Source organism: Excalfactoria chinensis, chromosome 11 (assembly GCF_039878825.1).
Source record: "Excalfactoria chinensis isolate bCotChi1 chromosome 11, bCotChi1.hap2, whole genome shotgun sequence".
NCBI lineage: Eukaryota > Metazoa > Chordata > Aves > Galliformes > Phasianidae > Excalfactoria > Excalfactoria chinensis.
This window is the reverse complement of record NC_092835.1, coordinates 166,284-185,530: the sequence shown is the minus strand read 5'-3', so window position 1 is coordinate 185,530 and position 19,247 is coordinate 166,284. Positions and strand designations below refer to the sequence as shown.

Below are 19,247 nucleotides of genomic sequence, written 5' to 3'. Positions count from 1 at the left end.
GTTTTGCTCAAGCCCTCATCTGGGGATTTCTAGGGATTTTTTTGTGCATGCACACTGTAGCCATGAGTGTTCTTTACCACTGATGGCTTTATGCCTTACCTTAAATATAGGGCAGCTGTGGGTAATTCCTTTACACAGAAGAAAACAGGAGAATTGTGTAGGCACTTATGACACTGCCAAAGAACTACTGGGTGCAACTCCATTGCTGGTGTTTTTTATCAGTGAAATTTGAGTACAGAAGATTGGTGAGGGGCCCTCAACCAGTCTCCATGGCTGTAGTGTTTTCCTTTGTTTGCCTTGTCCTCAGTCCTGATAACATTCTTGCATGTTAGAAGGCGAAGCAAATGTTAATCAGGGCTCCAGGAGCATTTTTGCAGATCAGTACACTTGCATGTTACTCTCCTGTGAGGGGATGTGTTGCAGATTACTAAGCTTTTCTCTTGAGAGGCTGATTTGGATGGAGTATCAAACTAAAGGAATCCTTAATAATTTATTGTAATTCTAGCAGTACCTGGAAAGGTCAAATCTCTTATGCCTGGTGCTCTGTGAAAACAGGTGATATGTACTACGTGGGAATGTATGCTAAAAATCAATTTGGAGCTAGTGTGGTAAATCTCCCAAACAAAGTTTTGGAAGGATGCTACTTTAACGGTCTTAGCAACATCCTTTATCATGAAGGTGGGGGGGGGGGGGGGGCGACTGAAATTGATATTTTCTTTCAGGTATTGCTTCTCAAGTTGTGGTAGATTTAGTACTTTAAAGATGCAATACGGTGCTCAGACTCCAGCTTAGATAGGAAATGACTAGAAACATTCAAGCTGTAGATATTTGTATAACAGACTCTAGATGTTCAGGCTGAACTTTGAGGAGGAATCTGTAGGACAACTTGCTTACAAATACAAGATTTATTCTTGGACCTGTACTTCAAAGATAGGGCAGAAGGAGCAACAACCTACTAGTACATTTCTGACAACTCTCTTCTTCACAGCTTGTTCCCCAATTAGTTCGTATTCTGAAGAACCTTATCATGTCTGGATATTCGCCAGAGCATGATGTGTCTGGGATCAGTGACCCCTTTTTGCAGGTAAGAAATGATTCAAGCAGTAATGGACAGTTTTAACGTGTGCACTGTGGTGTGAGACATAGGGCAGCAGTGTTGATTTGGAGTAGGCTGGGTAAATGCTATATGTTTATCTTGGTGAAAGCCACCTGTTTTAGTTTAAGCAGAAGTTGTCATGCCCTATGATGTGCTAAGCTGTGGCAAAACAAGAAGAAACAATGAATGTTGGTCCTGCAATAATGTGCCTAGTTTGACACTGGATGTATTCTTAACAGTTTTGGCCTATGAGAAGAAAAAGAGCAGTGTTAGTGCGTTACTGTTGTTAAAGATCTTACTGAGAATAGAACCAAATCTGCATTATGCTTTGAAATGGAAAATTAGTCTTTCGTTGTGCTTCTTTATCACTGCTCAAGCAGTGAATTTCATGGCCCTTATGCAAAAGATTTCTGTTGAATGAGATTTTCTTTTTGTCATGGAGGTGCGAATCCTGCGGTTACTAAGGATTCTAGGACGAAATGATGATGATTCTAGTGAAGCAATGAATGACATACTTGCACAGGTAAGACCTGCAAGGTTAATGAACTTACACTTTCTCTTTTCATTTGTTAGTTGTTTAGATTCAGCAGCACTGGTGAAGATGCAGCTGCTTGCCACACCGGGGTGAATTTTGTTGCTGGGGGGTGTGTATTCATAGATGCAGTACACTAAGGATTGCTGAGTTTCACTGTTTCTTCTGCAGAACAACACAGAGGGGATCCACTTTGGAAGAAATGGAGTCACTTATTTTGTTTCTTTCCTTTAGGTTGCTACTAATACAGAAACAAGTAAAAATGTGGGAAATGCCATTCTCTATGAAACTGTGCTGACTATTATGGACATAAAATCTGAGAGTGGACTGAGAGTAAGTTGTCCTTGCTGTGGCTTTTCTGTGTTAGAGCAATTCCTATAGAAGACACGTGAGTCAAAAAAGCTCTGTGGTTCATTCTAGTGAAGACTGTAGCCTCTTTGGAAGGTGTACTTTAGGGGTGTAGCAGAAATGCTGTGCCCCGGCCTGAAGCAGTGATTGAGCACCTGGTGGGAAGGCAGGACCTACTCAGGGGAGCTCAGGTACATGCAATGTATACGAGTGACCAAAAGGGCTGGAGCCAGGATCCTCCCCTGCCCAGACCTCATTTAAGGGCTGGCAGTGAAGGTGAGGGTATCTTGCTGAAGATTCCTGCCTTACCAGATACCTTCCAAGGGTAAACAGTTTTTTCTCTCTTTGTTTCTGTGTCTGACTGTTGCATTTGGGCTTGTCTTCATTTCCAGTAGCTAGAGGCTTTGCCACTATGCTATTAGTGCTGTACTTTCCATTGCATTATAGTGTTACAAGAGGGGAAGAAAAAAAAAGGGGAAAAGAAAACAGGGAAAAAGGTTGGAGCAGGGGGTGCAGCAAAACCTTCCTGAAGACTGCTTCTCATTGAGTAAAGGAGAGAGCCTGTATCAAGTTTGTCTTAGTTTTCCCTTTGCTTAGTCAGGCCCCAGAGTTCTTTGTTATGCTTTTGGCCAAGAAGCACAGTAGTAATGTTGCCTTTTAAGTCATGTTTAAGCAATGATGGAGGATTTCTTGGTCACTGATCTTTTGTAACTTTTTCTGCAGGTCTTAGCTATCAACATCCTAGGCCGTTTCCTATTAAACAATGACAAAAATATTAGGTAAGTTGTATGAAGTGTGCTCCATCTATGCCCAACTTAAAATGCCTAAGAAGCAATGACGCAAAAATTAACTAAGTAGGACTTTCCAGGAGAGTGTTCTTTGAAGTATTGTTAGTAAGGTAAACATGACTGACTAGCTTTCTTTTTTTCTTGTTTTCTCTGTCAAAACCTTAACTATGGCTCTGCCCTTCAAAGTAGTTGAGTCTAGGTGCATGAAGTAATTCTTAATGTCATTTCTTAATCAGAGTGATTGGGTTTTTTTCAGTATTTTGTCAGTCTTGTCCCTGTCTTGTCCCACCTGTACAGTGATGATGGTCAGATCAGAGTGGACAATGGAGACTTCACAAATTAGACAAGGAGTTGTTTTGTTTTCTTCTGTCAGCATACTGCTGTCATAAAGAAGCAGTAGTTGTGCATTAATCTCTGTGAATCTGAACATAGAGTTGCTGCAACTGCCAGAATTAAGTCATGTCCACAGGCATTAGTATTACAAATCATCATAAGCTCTAGCTTTGGGAATTGCAGCTTGCTTAGTAGTTTGGGTGTGATATAGGGAGGTCTAAACTTTAATTGCCGTGATTTTTCAAAATGAAGACAGGACATGAGAAAAAACTTCACTTTTGGATGACAGGGCACTAGAGCAAGCTGCCTGGAGAAGTGGTGGAGTCTCCTTCTCTGGAGATAATTCAAACCTGCCTGGATGCTTTCCTGTACAACCTAATCTAGCAAAACTTCCCTAGCAAGGGGGAGAGGGGATGTTGGACTAGATGGTCTCCATGAGTCCCTTCTAACCTTCTTCATTCTGCAGACAGCTGGCATGAGCCCAGGAACTGGGATGGGTGCTTGTCTGAGCAGCAGAGTACCATTAAATGTGTTACTATTTTGTATGGTAACCCTACTTGAGCAGGCCAGGTAGTCCCGTGGAAGATCCTCACTTGTTACTGAGGGGTACAAGAGAGCTCTGTTTTGTTGCAAAAAATTAAGTGTGGGTAGGTGTATTTGTAGATAGAAATCGAATGCTTACCGTTAACTATTTTCTTATGATGTATTCTTGTCTCAGATATGTGGCTTTGACATCATTGTTGAAAACTGTGCAGACAGACCATAATGCAGTACAGAGGCATAGAAGCACAATTGTGGACTGCCTGAAAGATCTGGATGTCTCCATTAAAAGGTAACTCAGATATCAGTGAAAGAGGTGGTCTCTGAAGAGTGAGCAGGACATATGGGAAAATGACAGGAGAACTGGAGGCAGGCTGGAATTTCGTTCAACTCATTACATCATGAACATATTTTAGAATTATCCTCCTATATTGATCACGTCTAACCAATTAGATATGCCATAGGTACTTGTGCTAGAAGGCATTCTTCAAATTTGACTCTTTGAATCAGATCTAGTTTTTCAACAGTGCTACATACTCTAACATGTAGAATAGGAAACAATTTGGAACTGTCATTCTTCTGAAGCTTAGTTCTAACAGTTGTGAAGTGGATGTAATGTAATTCCATTTTACAGTGTTATGCTATCTTTAAAGGTAAATTATCTCACATGTTCATCAAGTCAGGCTACCACAATTTGGTGCCAGATTCAGTGTGAGGTTAGGTTATTGAACAGCAAAGGCCTATGTAGGCTTTGGATGGAAGGCCACAAAAGAATTTTGTTGATGCCTGTTAAGGAAAACATGCTACAAACAACAGAGCTTCATGTCTGAGTGCTGTTGGAGGATGAAGCCATTGAGTGATCCATCAGCAGAGCTTGATGTTGCTGTGCTGACACTCGTGCTGCTGACAATGCACTGTTCTCATTGAAGCAATGTATTGACTGGATATTGGAGTCCCCAGACAGCAAGTTTCGAGGTCTGGAACTTGAGAGGAAAAACATAACTGGTTTTGGTTGACTTGTGAAGCATGGCCTGTTCTTGTCATCTTAAATGCTGCAGTGCAATTTTGGTTTGTGTAGTGTACTTCAGAGTAGCTTTGCCATTTAGTTCAAGTTTATCTGTCAGCTTAATATGATCAAATTGTTAGGAACTTTGTAACAAAAATGAGGCCTGTAATATGATTGAATGTGAGCAATATGTGGGTGGAAGTTTTCAATGCTCTTCAGGGATCTTATTTTATTAGCCTATCTCAGTGATGGACAGAGAATGATGTTCCTGATAAAGCTGTTCCATCCTTTCTGTACTTAACGAGTTTGTGTTCTGGGTTACACCAAGTACTCAATTGTAAAGAATAATCAGAGTTGTTTAGTGAGGCTGCTTTAATGCATCTTAGCATAGCAAATTGATATGGTTGCCCAGAAATGTTTTTGAAGACAGTAGTCTTCATTCAGGGAATGTGGAATAGATGGGAGAGTTGTGCGACAATCAACTACTGAAGTGTCAAGTAGAAGGGCCAAAGACTGGCCTCTGATCTTTGTTTATATACAAAAAGTAATGTCAGATAGCCAGGACTTTGTCCAATTGTGATGTCAACTTTTGACAGGGAAGGAATGAATTCTGAAAAGAGCACCTCAATATTCCTGAGTCCTGGAAACCTTATATAGTTTATTTGCCAGGACATAATAAACCTTATAAACTCTGATGTATTCAAATCTCCAATGGATGGAGAACAAAATGGATTTAAAGATTTCTGAAACTGAAGAAATCTTGTAGCTGGTATAACTTTCTTATTGCAGTTGTGTCAGACATGACCAATGTGTAACTATGAATACTTGGACCTTAACACAGATGAACTCTGGTTGCTGAAAGATATTTCTAGCCTTAGGATATCTTGGGCAATTCCTGAAGCTGCACTTCAGTTTATGGTTTTCTGGGGTGGCTGTTTCTTGTCCTAACAAAAAAATGCTGTTGCATTTAATCCTCTGGGAAGAGCCTTCCATAATAAGACTGCTCTTTTAACCAAAAGGTAAGTGCATTTGAGTAACTGGACTTACTTTACTTCACCAGGAGAATGTACTTTGTTTTCTGTCCATTACCCTAGGCGTGCAATGGAGCTGAGTTTTGCTCTTGTTAATGGGAACAATGTTCGCGGAATGATGAAGGAGTTGCTGTATTTCCTAGATTCGTGTGAGCCAGAGTTCAAGGCAGACTGTGCATCTGGAATATTCCTTGCAGCAGAAAAGTATGGAATTTGCCATTAATTTTTTTTTCCAGTTATCAAAATTGTGAGCGTTTTTGCCTTGTCTACTCCCTCCCCTCCTCAACACTTAAGGGAGAATGGGTTGATTTGGGGGTTCATTGGTTTTATGCCTGCTGAAGGACAGGACATGCCAGCACCTCAGGGCACACTAATGTTCCCTTGTAGGCAGTCCTCACATCATTAAGACAGTCTAGTTTATTGATTTATGCTGTTCTTCGGAACAGATTCTGTGTTGACACCATGGCTTTTTGCCCCTTGCCCCTTCCATGTGCCCACTCATACGTTCTCCCCAATTACATGTGCAAGTGAGATGAACCCAATTAAAGTTGAGCCATTATAATCAATAGCCTGATTTTTAAGTATGTGTAAGCTATGGCTGTGCTTGTATATTCATTCAACAATTCAATGTTAATGTTAGTAACAAAAGGTCAAAGAATTAAGTTTTTTTTATTCTAGGAAAAGGTGGGCCAGGAGGTGATCAAAACGGGGAGAATGTTCTGCTGACTTTGTTTTGTTTTGTTTTTTGCTGGTATTAAGGCTCATAGTTCTTTAATTCTTATTTTTGTCAGATACGCTCCTTCCAAACGCTGGCACATAGACACAATCATGAGAGTCTTAACAACAGTAAGTAAAATTGCCTCTCTTATATGTGACTTTGTAAAAATTCTTGAATTCTATAGGTAGTTATTTATCAGTGATTAGGAGGCAGCTCTAAAGTCTATCAGTGCAAAACTGAAGTGTTCTTATATAATGACTTAAGGCAGCTATTCACGAAGCAACTGTGCTGTGATATTCGTTATTAGGAGAAATGAATGATTTCTGAAATATGCAAGTAGATTGTGTAGCAGAGTTTTCCTACTGCAGTGACTTCAAAGTCAGGATAACTCATGCTTTCTGTCATTCCAATATATAGTCCTTTGAGGAGGCAGTGAATGCAGCCTTGAAGTGACTTGCAAGGAAAACACTGAAACAATTTCTTGAAGTTAGTCCAAGCTGAGTTTACCCAGTTTACTCTGGGTATAGCTGAGTGCTTTGGGAGAATGTACTGTTTTGTACTTCAACAAATCAAAATCAGCCATAGAGTACTTGAGGATGATAAGGTGGTGGTTGTTTTTTGTTGTTGTTGTTGTTTTTAAACGTGTATGAATCATGTGGCTTTGTGAAGGATGGCAGCAGCTGCTAGGTGTTACTGAGAAGTTGTGTAATGTAACCTAACAACTTTTTTTCTTGAATACATAAATGTTGTTGCAGGCAGGAAGTTATGTTCGTGATGATGCTGTTCCCAACCTGATCCAGCTGATAACTAATAGTGTGGAGATGCATGCCTACACTGTGCAGAGACTCTACAAAGCCATCCTTGGTGATTACTCTCAGGTAGTACCTAATAGAAGCAGTTTTGGTTTCCTTACTGCACCACAATAAATATATTTGCTAAACATCAAGATAAGTCAGCATCATGCTGTCTAGTTCCAGTGGACAGATTGCAGTGAAAACAATTATTCTTTACAGATTTGTTCTTCTAATTTTCTCTTAAAGAACTCTAGATCAAAGCAAAGAACTGTCTTACTTCTGCTATAGAGGATTTGCTTGGTTGGAAGCAAGAGTAAGCTGGCTCTGGAAAACAGTGGTAGTTTAGGGTTTTTTGCACAGAATGCATTTGTCTCTGAGGTGTCTGATTTTTTTATTCTTCTAACAGCAGCCACTGGTGCAGGTGGCCTCCTGGTGCATAGGAGAGTATGGAGATCTCCTGGTGTCTGGTCAGTGTGAAGAAGAGGAGCCAATACAGGTATAGCCTGAAAAGGAGCAAGTGTGTACTTCGCTGAGGCTAGAGCTGTTTGATGTGAGGAGACTGCTTGCAACAGTTAGTTAGTAGTGGTGTCTACGATTAGTAGTGGTGGACCCAGGAATGGGAACTCCTTTCTGTGCTACTGGCACAGGCTATATAAACATACCCAGCTTTGTCTTTGAGGAGTGAGCTACACAACCTATCTTGCACAGTGTCAGTTGGGGTTTAATCTCTATGTTTTGATGATAACACTTTTTATTTCAATATGTGGAACAGGAGCTTTATTGTAAAGTAAAATATTGAAAGACATCTGTCTGTATGTATCCATTTCATATGCTGCATATTCACAAAGTTACTGAGGAGGTAGGAAATGCTCATTAAGCAAGAGAAGTTTTTACAGTATATTATGGAAGGCTTGCTGCAGAGCTTCTCTCTAAGTCTAAACTTCCTGTACCTTTTCAGGTAACAGAGGATGAAGTTCTTGATATTTTAGAGAGTGTTCTGATATCTAATATGTCTGCATCTGTTACACGAGGCTACGCTCTCACTGCCATCATGAAGCTTTCCACAAGATTCACCTGCACTGTCAAGTGAGTTCTCTTTGATGTTATTCTGTGTAGGACTTTGTTGCATATATTTTTTGCATTGATTGGCTACAGTAGAACTGTTCACTGGACATGTTCTGTTTCCATGATTAAGAGTAGTCTTATTGGCTTTTACAGTTTTCCTTTGCTTGCAAGCTGAAAATCTTCCACTTTTGTTTGTGGATGTCCTCTGCTGTGTGGGTAGTTTATGTCATGATGTCCTTGCTTGAAAGCTTATTAATGGAAAGGAAAATCTTTGCTTTTAGTGGACTTTTTCCATTTTTGATTGCTGGGAAGAAAAATAGCCTTATTTTGTATTATGGCTTGACTGTGGGTCGTTGAGCTTTGGTGTGGAGTACGTTATGGTGATATACTGATCACCTGCTGACTGTTGGGAAGAAACAGGAGCAGTTGAAAAAGTGATGTTACACAGATAATCAAGGAAAGCAGAAGTGACTACCGCTTCAAGTCAGTTACACGGTGCACCTCTTGAATATAGGTCACTTAGTGTCTTCTGGATGACAGGTGCTAATTTCTTGCTCTTTGCTGCTAATTCCATAGTGTTTGTCCTTTCACTTTCCCTGCAGTCGCATTAAGAAAGTAGTTTCCATTTACGGCAGCAGCATTGATGTGGAGCTACAACAGAGGGCAGTGGAATATAATGCACTATTCAAGAAATATGATCACATGAGGTAAGTGCTGATGAGTTTTAGTGTTCTAAAAGGCTGATAATCTACACCGATCTTCTACATAGTACATTACTGAGAGCTTAATCTGGATATTCTGGTAAAATTACAGAGGAACTGCAATCCCTCCCTGTTCTATTAAGTGTTTTAAGAACTTAGTATATCCTGTGATAAGTGTTCTGAGGTCACAGGCTTGCCCTTCCAAAACGCTTTTCCCATTTTGAGTTTGAAGTTAACTGTAGTTTCACTTTCTGGCTGGACTTCATGATTTTTAAGGTCTTTTCCAACATGAGCAATTCTGTGACTTAGGTGTTGAATCTTAAATTAGCTAGCTGAGCGAGTGTCTGCAGGTAGCTTTTGCCGTGCTGACCTTACCAGTTGTTAGCTTCAAGCTGATCTTAAAACACCCTTGGAATAAATGTGCAGAGGTCTACTGACCTTTTTTTTTTCTGAAGCTGTGCTCTGAGATTGAGGTAATTCTTCTGGTCATGGTGTCCAAAAACTTGGCCCACTGTTGGGATTACTGGCACTGGAAATCTCATTCAGTCCAAAAGGTGTTGACAGTATAACTTGCTCACATTACATGCAGTGCTTTGAGGCTTGATCCATGAGGGTAATGGCCTTTCTTGTATAATTGATTAGTTTTTCCTGTATCACTTGTGTGCTTTGTTGTTTTGATGTCAGGATTGGATTCTGTGTCCTTTCAGGAGGGTACTCTTGAGGACCAAACTTAAACTTTTTGGAAACTTAAATTTGACTTATGAGAGCATGATGGTTTGTTGTTCCAACTTTGTTACCTGTTTCAGCCGATCAGCTGACCTTCTGACTCAACTGAGTATGGAGCAGAGCAGTCAGATATCCTGTGAATGCAGTTAATCCACAATTGCTCAGTCATTTAGTCTTTGTTGTTCTAGCCTCACTGTGAAAACTGTTTAGTACTGGAAGAGAAAAAAGGTATTGTTAGGCTGTCAGCTGATGTTTAATGTACATACACTGGCACAGTGTGTCAGGGATCATTTTTGACCACCTGAAGCTGTTATGTAGTCTTACAGTTCCCCTGCAGTGGAGCTGAAAGGAAGAGGCAGGTTGAGCTGTGTATATCTTCTCTTGAATGATTATATGCTTGGATTGGGATCCAAGAAGATGGCACAGTATAACTATGTCAGCTTCTTTCAGGCCAGCCCTGCTTGAGAGAATGCCGGTAATGGAGAAAGTCACCACCAATGGCCCTACTGAGATTGTACAGACCAATGGAGAGACAGAAACACCGGTACAGGAATCCAAACCTCCACACTCTGGATTGCAGCCTGGTAGCCAGGTAATGGAAACTGATCTAGCATAAGTTTCCACTGCCTGTCAGCTCAGAGTGCTAGCCACTGACTTAACAACAGTAAGCTGAGGCAGACTCCCTTCCCGTCCCTGCCTCTTTGTGAGTTGTGACCTGGTGATTAATCGAGTCACATTTCTGCTCTGATGGTTCTAGTGCAAAGAACAGATGTATGGAAGAGGTTATTGTAGGGAATGCAAGAGCATGATGGGGTAAATTCATATATCCCCCCCAGCCTGTTTGTGTCTTCAGACTCTATCCTTCTCTTGCCACTGAGGTTCCAAGAAGGTGGAAATTTGATCTCTTGGAAGCATAGACAAACTAAGAAACACTCTAACCAGTCAGCAGCTCTTGTCTTTAATCTGAGGGCAAGTGGAATTCATCCCATTTGTAAGGGAAATATGAATATGTAACTTTTATTTTCTCATTAGGCAAATGATTTGTTGGACTTGTTGGGGGGGAATGATATAACACCTGTAATCCCCACTGCACCTACAAGCAAGCCAGCATCTGCTGGTGGGGAGCTCCTTGACCTACTGGGAGACCTCAACCTAACAGGTGAGTAGGCTTCATCTCTTGAAAGTCTATGTAACCTCATTCCTGGGGTAGGTCAGGATGAGCATTAAAGATTCAAGGGCTGGCTTGTTCATCACTATTAAGTCCCTGTCTTCATGATTGTTCTTGCCAGGGTCTGTATTAACGTACAGGTGGGTGTCAGGGGATGACCTCAGAGACTGGCACTTAATGGGACTTACACAGCGGGACTTCTGTATTTTCGCATTCCGGCCTGGGAATGCTGTGTGAGCCTTTCCAGAGAGAATAAGATTCAAGAAATTACTGCATTTGAATGCCTGGTAGCTCAAGAGAAGCCAGTCCTTGTTGAATAGAAGCTGAGAAGGGACAAACGACAACATAAAAAACTATTTGTAGTGCTTTATCTATAGAAATAGTATGTATTGATATTTGAGCAGCTGAGTTGGAGGAGTAATTACCCTTCATTTTGTGACAGCAAAATCTAATAATTATCCAACATTTCTTGTAGGTTCCCCAGTATCTGCCCCTGCACCCCAGATATCACAGCCTCCATTCCTGCTTGATGGACTGTCATCACAGCCTCTCTTCAATGATATTGCTGCAGGTTAGGGACATCTGAAACCTTAGCTGAAGGTGCCACAGCAGAAGAGGAAACAAGGGGTAGTAACGGAAAGGAGATTTCATTGTGAAGTGTGACACACATTGGAGCAGGAGGGGAGGTTGTTTGATCTACAGAAGAATTTGTGTTCTGGGGTAAAGGATATGAGTTCTGTGATGCTGAGAATGATGTCTAGATTCTCAAGTCTGCTACTTTTTTCTGTTTTCTACAGGAATCCCTTCAATTACTGCGTACAACAAGAATGGGCTGAAGATTGACTTCAGCTTTGAGAGATCAAACACCAACCCCAGTGTCACTGTAATCACAATACAGGCCTCCAACAGCACAGAGCTGGATATGACAGATTTTGTTTTCCAAGCTGCAGTACCAAAGGTAGAACCATTTAGGGCAACTACAATGACAAGTAGAGGGCCAGCTGCAAGTACGTTAATGTAGACAGATACATGCAGCATGGGTGAGCTGTTAATAGGCTCTTGTGCTCAGTTTAGTCATCACCTTTCTAATCTAAAAGTAAAGGTTATAAATGGAACTGAGGATGGGTTCCTATCAGATAAGATGATCTGCTTTGATAAAAGCTTATTTTAAAATCACCATTTTCTAGAAAGATTGCTAAACCATGCCCAGGAAAATGTTGAGTCAAAAAAAAACAACCAAACAACACAAAGCTCTTCCTACGGTCTTAGTTTCTAAGAAATATGCTGTACTCTTTGTAGCTATAAATACGTGGGAAAAAGAAAATGCTTTGGAAGTATTAGCTGCTTACAAAACTTGAAGTGAGTTTCCACATGGTGATTAAGTATTCTCCTTAAAGCAGTTAGTTGTCTCCTTTTGAAAATTAGCTGGAGCACAAAACATGGGAGGAAGGTACTACATAGTTTGTTGTAGAGCAGCATGTTTAAGCAGGATTTGATTGAAATGTCGAAATTTGGGAAAGCACATTCACTTTCCAGAGTTTCACTTCTGGATATTACTAATGCTCTACCTTTAGTTTGAAAACTTCACACCTGCCGCAGGAAGGAATGAGGGAGAGAATGGGGCTCCTGAAGTTAAAGATGTGCTGAGCAGTGTTGGCTGTTCCACCTGAGAGTCAAAATTGAAACAGTGCATCACTGCTAATTTTGGTAGACTGCAGTAAGCTCTCATCCACTTGTGTTTGTGCCATCTGGATCTTTGTGTAAAAAGATGGTGGGCAAGCAAACATTTTGTCCTTTGCAGATAAGGAATCAAAGAACTGGTTACTTGACTTCCTTGTATCTGTATGTGTACTGTCAGGACTTAATTTCTTCTTGTTTTTAGTGCAAACAAATCAATTAGTCTATATTCATATTTGATTAAGCGTCAACTTGTTTTTATTTTGTTCTTCAGACATTCCAACTGCAGCTTCTGTCTCCTAGCAGCAGTGTCATCCCTGCATTTAACTCGGGGACCATTACACAGGTCATTAAAGTCCTGAATCCACAAAAGGTGAGTGATTCTGAGAAGAGTTAAAAAGACAGTGCCTGGAAGTCACGCATTTAGTGGTAGGGAATTATGTGCGGTAGTGAGAATGTTTTTGCTTAGGGCTAGGAAAATACTGTGGAAGAAAAACACATAAAAGGCAGGAGGTTCAAGGCAAAGATTTGGCTTTCTGTTTGGTTGTACTTCTAGAACAGACTCTGTGCTTTGCTGTCTCTAGTTTGTGGATGTTTGTTGCATCAGTATAGTTAAACAAGTTTCTAGATGATCTCTCTAGAGGAGTAGAACCTGTTGTTTGTGGTGCAGAAGTGAAATGGTAAGATGCTTGCTTTTGGACTTCAGTTGTTGAAAGTTCCTTCTTTCTGTCTGCAGGGGACACTTCTTGAAAGTTGATTTAAAAAAAAAATAGCTTAACCCATAACCGGATTGTCCATTTTCTTAAGCAGTATTGCTCAATAAGTTGTGAGCGTATTTTTACATAGTTGAGGGGAAGAGTATTAGCTGTGATTTAATCATAATTCTGTTTCTCGTATAGCTCTCACAGAAACGTTTCTGAGACTGGGGAAAAAAAACCGTTTTGAGAGGAGAGAAGGATATGGCCCACGTGTCCTCCTTAAGAGGTTTAGCAATGAGGTGGCATCAGGAAGAAAAGTGCAAATTATGTAAATGTTATCATTTTTTGGGACAGTAACAACATTTTCCTGATGTATTTATTTATCACTTACTGTTCTAGATGTTAAATAGACTGATGTGCAAGTTTGAGAAATGAAATTCTTAAATCTTAGCCAAAGATTTCACTGAAATAACAGTCTTCTAGTGCGCAGTTCCCATGACATCCCCTTGTCTCTATACAGTATACTCCCCTCTGGCTCTAGTAAGGCATGTGGGTAATTATTCTTTCTCGTATAAATCTGATATGAATTTCCATGTGGATTCTGGAGAAGATATGAAAGTTACTGTATAAACATTGAGGGGTTTAGAAGCTTTCCTGTAATGTGCCAGAAGTCAGAATGTATCCTTCTCGTATGGGCTGTGTAGGCTGAAATGTGCATTCCTGTTGGGACTTCAGTCTCCTGTGAATCCTTGAGAATAGTGGTGCAAGCTAGTACTTTGCTGCCCTCTGCTGTTACCCACTGTTTTATACCTCTTCCATGTATGTAATGCTTAATGTCTTTTAGATTGCTGTTGACTGCAAGTGCAGCTTCACAAGAGTCCTGTGCATGAGATAGTTTAAGTTACCTCAAATATTCTGAATGAAACACCTCAACTTTATTGTTTAGGGGGTAGCTCTTTGTCTTTTCAGTGTTGTAAAGACTGTTCACATGGGTGTGGACTGTCATTAGGCTGGGCTGAAACTAATGGTGAAGATGGGGAGAGTTGTAATGATCAGACTGAAAGATCTTAGAATTTAACCCTTCAGAGTAGGTGAACAAAGTTATACTCTTACAGTGGCCAGTGCATTCTGTACAATGGCCAGTTACCCAGAACAGTTCCAAATATAACTTCTTTAGCTAGAGGCTGACTGGGGCTGTTTATGTTCTCCTTTCGTCTCTTTTGTTATCATTTTTACATATTCTCATGTGGACTTTTTGGGGGGCAGCATAGGAAATAATATCTTTCTCCATGTAAGCCTAAGTGCAGTGTAGCAGAGTCAGATCTGTCTCCAGCTTTCTTCCATGGTTAATTGGGATTGCAAGACAGTTACCCTTATGTTTAAGGACCTTGGTGTTAATGAGAGCAGGGCCAGTGCAGAGAGAGAGATGAGTAGAATCTGTGCTTTAGTTTTTCTGAGAAAGTTTTTACTCAACCTGAGAACTACAGTGGGAAAGCAGCATCCTGCTAGATAAGCACTTATCTGCGGTGTCATAGCTTACTCTGCACATACTTCCTGCAAGCTTTTGTGGTGAGGAAGGATCTGTGGTTTGTTTTTACAGGAGATGGGAGCTGGACTTGGGGAAATTTGCTGACCTTTGTTGAAGACCTGAATTTGTGTGTGTGTTTGTTTCCTTTTCTCTTGTAGCAACAACTACGTATGCGGATCAAGTTGACATATAATCACAAGGGCTCAGCAATGCAGGATCTAGCAGAAGTCAACAACTTCCCCCCTCAGTCTTGGCAGTGAGGCTCTGGCACCATTCTTATTCTCACCCCACCCAATCAAAAGAACTCTGGGAAGAAGGTTGTGATCGTTGGCAGTCCCCTAAACTGCACCGTGGGCATGGGGAACAGATGAGACCTGCTGATGAGGAGGAATTTTCCTGAAGTGATTGCTGACTTTGAAGCATATCTGTTAAGACTAATCTCCTCTCCTCCGCTGATGAGGCTGGTGGCTTGTGGAGGCTATTCTGCACTCCCTCACACATGCATTCACAGCCAGAAGCAACATTCCCTCCTTTCCCTGCCTCTTTACCCCCAAAGAGAAAAAACAGCCTGGTTGGAAGAGAAGTCTGGAATTTCTTGCAGGGAAACTTCCTATCTCTGCAGCAAGTGAACAACTGCCCCTTCTTTCTGCTGTCTTTTTTTTTTTTTTTTTTTCCTTTCCCCTGGGATGGTCAAGGTGTGTTTTCATTCATTACTGGCTGGATTATCTTCAGGCACTTTCAGCTGGGGCTCAGAAGGGGAACTTGGGGGATTTTAGGTCGCCTTGCCTCTTTCTTACTGTATCCTCCGTGTGTAATGGGGCTGGAGGTTTTTTTGGCCTGTTCAGTGCATTACTGTATACACACACCTCTTAGTTATGTGAAATGTACCAAGAGCAAGACAGGCCATGGGACTTCATCTACAAACCCGGGACAGTGCAGGAAAGAGGTGCCAGTGAGGCTGATAAAATTGCATTGGTGCTGTTCTTGGAAATGAAGACTTTACACTTGAATTTTCTTTCTTTCCATCAGTGGCTGCAGCCATACAGGTTCAGTCTTCTGTAGCTTCCCCAGAAAGTATGGTGATGCATAAGAGATGTAGCGATCTAAGGAGCAGCTGGTTTTCTACCAGGGTTAATTTCAAGGCCTTTTGACCCATTAGTTGTGGCTTATGGTAAGAAAAGACACATTCAATTTTGTAGATCAGTCTTTGAGCATAAGCTCTGTTGCCTGCTGGGAGACTCATCGAAGACTCATTGACAACTGCAGAGTTGTTCTCAGTTATTCCAGACTTTCTCCCCAGTTTAATTTCCAGAGCCTGTTGTAGACTCCCCGGATTCCATTTGATTTACTTCTGACTGGGATATTTGTGTTGTATCTGTAACATTGGCACTGAAATAAAGACCATGCGGTTTAAAGAGACCTTCTCCCACTTTGTTACTTAATTCATCCTTGTAGTTGGCTGCTTGCTCCCCTTGTAGAGAAATCTGTTTAAGGTGCAGACAGAGAGGAACTAAACTGTTTTTTGAAAGAAAGCCAATTATTTGGGTATTTGAATTAAAATATATTAGGTTTAGTACTCTTCTAAGCTTAAAGCTGTATTCAGTTATGCTCCCTAGTGTCAACTGTTGTTGAGGTAGTAGAGTTCCATGAATTTTCATGGAGGTGATGTATGGGATATAAAGCACAGTGACAGAACTGTTCAGGTGTTCGCCCTTCAGGGAGAAAAAGAAAGACCTTGAGTCTTCGTTCATTAGTGTGCCGGTAAGTTGAAGGTACCCCAGCTCCCAGCTGTAAAGCTTTCTCAGAAGTAACAAATGGCACGTCTGTTTCTGCTCGGTTTCTGTTGCAGAGCTGTATGCTGATCATTTTGTGCTCTGGCAGCCTTTGTCTGCAAAAGTACTAATGCTGATTTCCAGTCATTGGTGGCTATATTGCAGGAATGGTGTACAGTGTATGTAAGGAAAATGAAAGACTTATTTTGCCCTTGAATCCATAGCAAGAGGTCACTAAAGGTTGTTCTGTCTGCTTTGGTTTTAACCGCAGTAGATAATATATTGTAGGACTGACTTTATTCATTGGTATGTCCAGTGGAATAAGTTTAACTTCTCTTGGAAGGCTTTTTTGCTGCTTTGTTGAGAACCCTGTGTTGAGCCTTCACTTAGCCAAAGAGTATCGTTATTCCATTGAAACTGGCATCATTATTGGAGTTATTAAAGACTAGCAAGAATGTGTGACTTCTATGAAACTGATTTTGAGTTGTTGCGGTGTCTTGGTTGGGCTAGCATTGCCTCAGATAGAACCATCATGATCCAGGCAGTCTTGCAGAAAACAGCTGAATCAAAGCCCTTTTCTGGATGCTGAGCATTTACTTTTGTTGCTTTTACTGCAGCTGTGACTTACTTGACACAATTGGCTTAAACTCCATATGGTGAGTGTGTTTAAATGTAGTCCCCAGTGGGCTCTGAGGGTGTCCTGGGTATCAAGCTAACAGGAAGTTTTTGCCTTAGTTCCTTAAAGCCCTGTCAGGTGTCATTCTCAGAGTTGTATGTGGCATTGGAAGCTGGTGCACCTTTGTCTCCGTTCCTTTTTACCGAGCACTTGCTGGAGGATTAGATGGGGAGAAAGAAGTAGATGGTCCCTCACCCAGCCAGTTTATTGCAGCACAGCTGGAAACAACTGACCTTGTCCCTCTTTTGTTTTCTTTCCTGTAGAGCAGGTGGATTTTGTTGCTGGTCTCTGGCAAGCTTTCAGAGCAAATTCCTTCTCTATACTTGGATCCTTCAGCCACCTTTACACATAAGCGTTCTGTCTTTTGGCAAATACACTCTGTCATATTTCTGGGTCAAGCTTGGGGAGATGGTATGTGTACCTGAAATGCACTCAGCTTGAAGCTGTCTCTTGGCCATAAAGTACTTTGCAGCTGAATGTTGCTGTTGTCCTTGGGGCTCTCTACCTTCCCTTTCTTAAGAGACTGAGTGCTAACGTTACCTCCAGAAAGAAGACCAGGTTACACGTTTCCTTATTTGCAGTGCTAGATACTACTGCTTGCTCCTTTCCCTAGGTACATCTCTTAACCTTCATGCTGCTGCTTTGTAATGCTGGAGAATACTCACTTGATGCTTCAGAAAGCGCTCTAGGTGCAAGGTGAGCCTTTATTCTACTGGTGGAATACAACAATTTAGGTCTGATCAATGGTTTTCTTGTTTCAGTGTACAGAGACATAAAAGAAGCAAGATGCAGACTTAGTGGCTAACCTTCGTAATGTGGGCTTTGCAGGATGGAGCTTGGAGAGACTGAGTGTCTGCTTTGGTCTGTTTGTTTTCTAAGCGGATGAATTAGTGGGCTGTAGTTCTCCAGAAGCGAGGGAAGACATGGGAAGGTCCTAAGGTTTGGTTTAGTCTGTTTTTTGGTGGGTGGCCTCGAACTTTTTGAAGCAATAGCAGTGAGGGAACTGCTATCCATACAATACCTTGGATAGATTCTGAAGCAGCTGGGAAAGGTGACTTAGTCCTTTCCCCAGCACTGATACTGGCTGCGAGATGGAGCAGCAAAGATAGCTATTTTTTCTTGGGGGGGGGGGGGGAGGGAAGGGATCCTGGTGGTGCACTTTGTGTTCATGTTCTGCCTGGGGGCTGTGATGGAAGGACCTACTGCACTGCTCCCTTCTGAACTTTTACTTTTCTCCTGTTTGTTCCTTTTCCTTTCCGATGTTGTACTACGCATTTTATATAGAGCACCATCCCACCTCTTGGACAGTGTAAACCAAAACAAACAAAAACGAAAGAAAACCCCACGAAATCAAACAAGCACCTCCTGACCACACTAAAAAAGAAACGGTGCCCGTTGAGCAGGGAGCCCGGTGGCATTCCAACCTCTGCAAATCTATTTTTGAGATGTGAACAATTTAAATGCTGAGTCTTGAGTGAGGGGCATAACTGATGTAAACACTTACATGGAATGCGTTAGACTTCTGCTGTGTGTATTGTCTTTTGGTTGAAACAAATTATGAAGTGACTAATAAAATGAGTCAATATTCCATGATTTAAAACTGCGCCTTGTTGCTTTTTGCAAGTACAGCGGAACAGCCTTTGTCAGCCTTTGTTTGGCCGTGCCAAAGTCAAGTGAAGTGAAAGAACAAAGGGCGGAGTTTGAAAAGCATTCAGGACATTTTGGAGAGCGAAATGAACAGTTAAAAACCCTTAAAAAGGTCAGTTCGAATACTGCCCTGAAAGAGCTGTCAGCTGCTGCCAGCAGCACCGGGTGCGACGCAGGTACTGCAAGATCTGAGCGGATGTTGTTTCCCCAGGTGGCTGCGGGTGCAGTCGGTTCTGGTTCCCTTACTGATCTAAAATGTCTCTTGTGCTGTGTGCGCCACTGAGACAAGGACTGTTACAGTCTCACCCGTTAAAGCAATGTAGCTGCCTGCTGTAAGGTTCTCGGGTTTGTAGTCACAGGAGCAGTTCCTTAGATACCGTGTGTTTTCCAATCCCCGTTTTCC

The 19,247-nt window shown here is 41.5% G+C and overlaps 1 protein-coding gene and 1 non-coding gene across 4 annotated transcripts in view; both read left to right on the top strand.

Moving 5' to 3' along the window:
* The window catches only part of AP1G1 (adaptor related protein complex 1 subunit gamma 1), a 35,863-nt gene extending 17,073 nt beyond the window's left edge, over positions 1-18,790 (top strand). For 2 of the 3 annotated variants that reach the window (XM_072346170.1, XM_072346168.1), the window contains exons 7-23: positions 989-1,084; positions 1,539-1,619; positions 1,863-1,961; positions 2,700-2,755; positions 3,816-3,929; positions 5,738-5,878; positions 6,466-6,520; positions 7,148-7,270; positions 7,593-7,682; positions 8,145-8,272; positions 8,854-8,958; positions 10,129-10,270; positions 10,711-10,837; positions 11,322-11,417; positions 11,644-11,804; positions 12,798-12,896; positions 14,908-18,790. In XM_072346170.1, coding sequence (XP_072202271.1) covers positions 989-1,084; positions 1,539-1,619; positions 1,863-1,961; positions 2,700-2,755; positions 3,816-3,929; positions 5,738-5,878; positions 6,466-6,520; positions 7,148-7,270; positions 7,593-7,682; positions 8,145-8,272; positions 8,854-8,958; positions 10,129-10,270; positions 10,711-10,837; positions 11,322-11,417; positions 11,644-11,804; positions 12,798-12,896; positions 14,908-15,009 — 1,815 coding nt within the window. In that variant the 3' untranslated portion in view covers positions 15,010-18,790. The remainder of the gene's footprint in view (positions 1-988; positions 1,085-1,538; positions 1,620-1,862; positions 1,962-2,699; positions 2,756-3,815; positions 3,930-5,737; positions 5,879-6,465; positions 6,521-7,147; positions 7,271-7,592; positions 7,683-8,144; positions 8,273-8,853; positions 8,959-10,128; positions 10,271-10,710; positions 10,838-11,321; positions 11,418-11,643; positions 11,805-12,797; positions 12,897-14,907) is intronic. The other variant, XM_072346169.1, reaches the window with a different exon arrangement.
* On the top strand, positions 4,467-4,553 carry LOC140257548 (small nucleolar RNA SNORD71). Its single transcript, XR_011905055.1, has one exon. It is a non-coding gene; the product is annotated as a small nucleolar RNA SNORD71 (small nucleolar RNA).
* Positions 18,791-19,247: the final 457 nt, after the last annotated feature.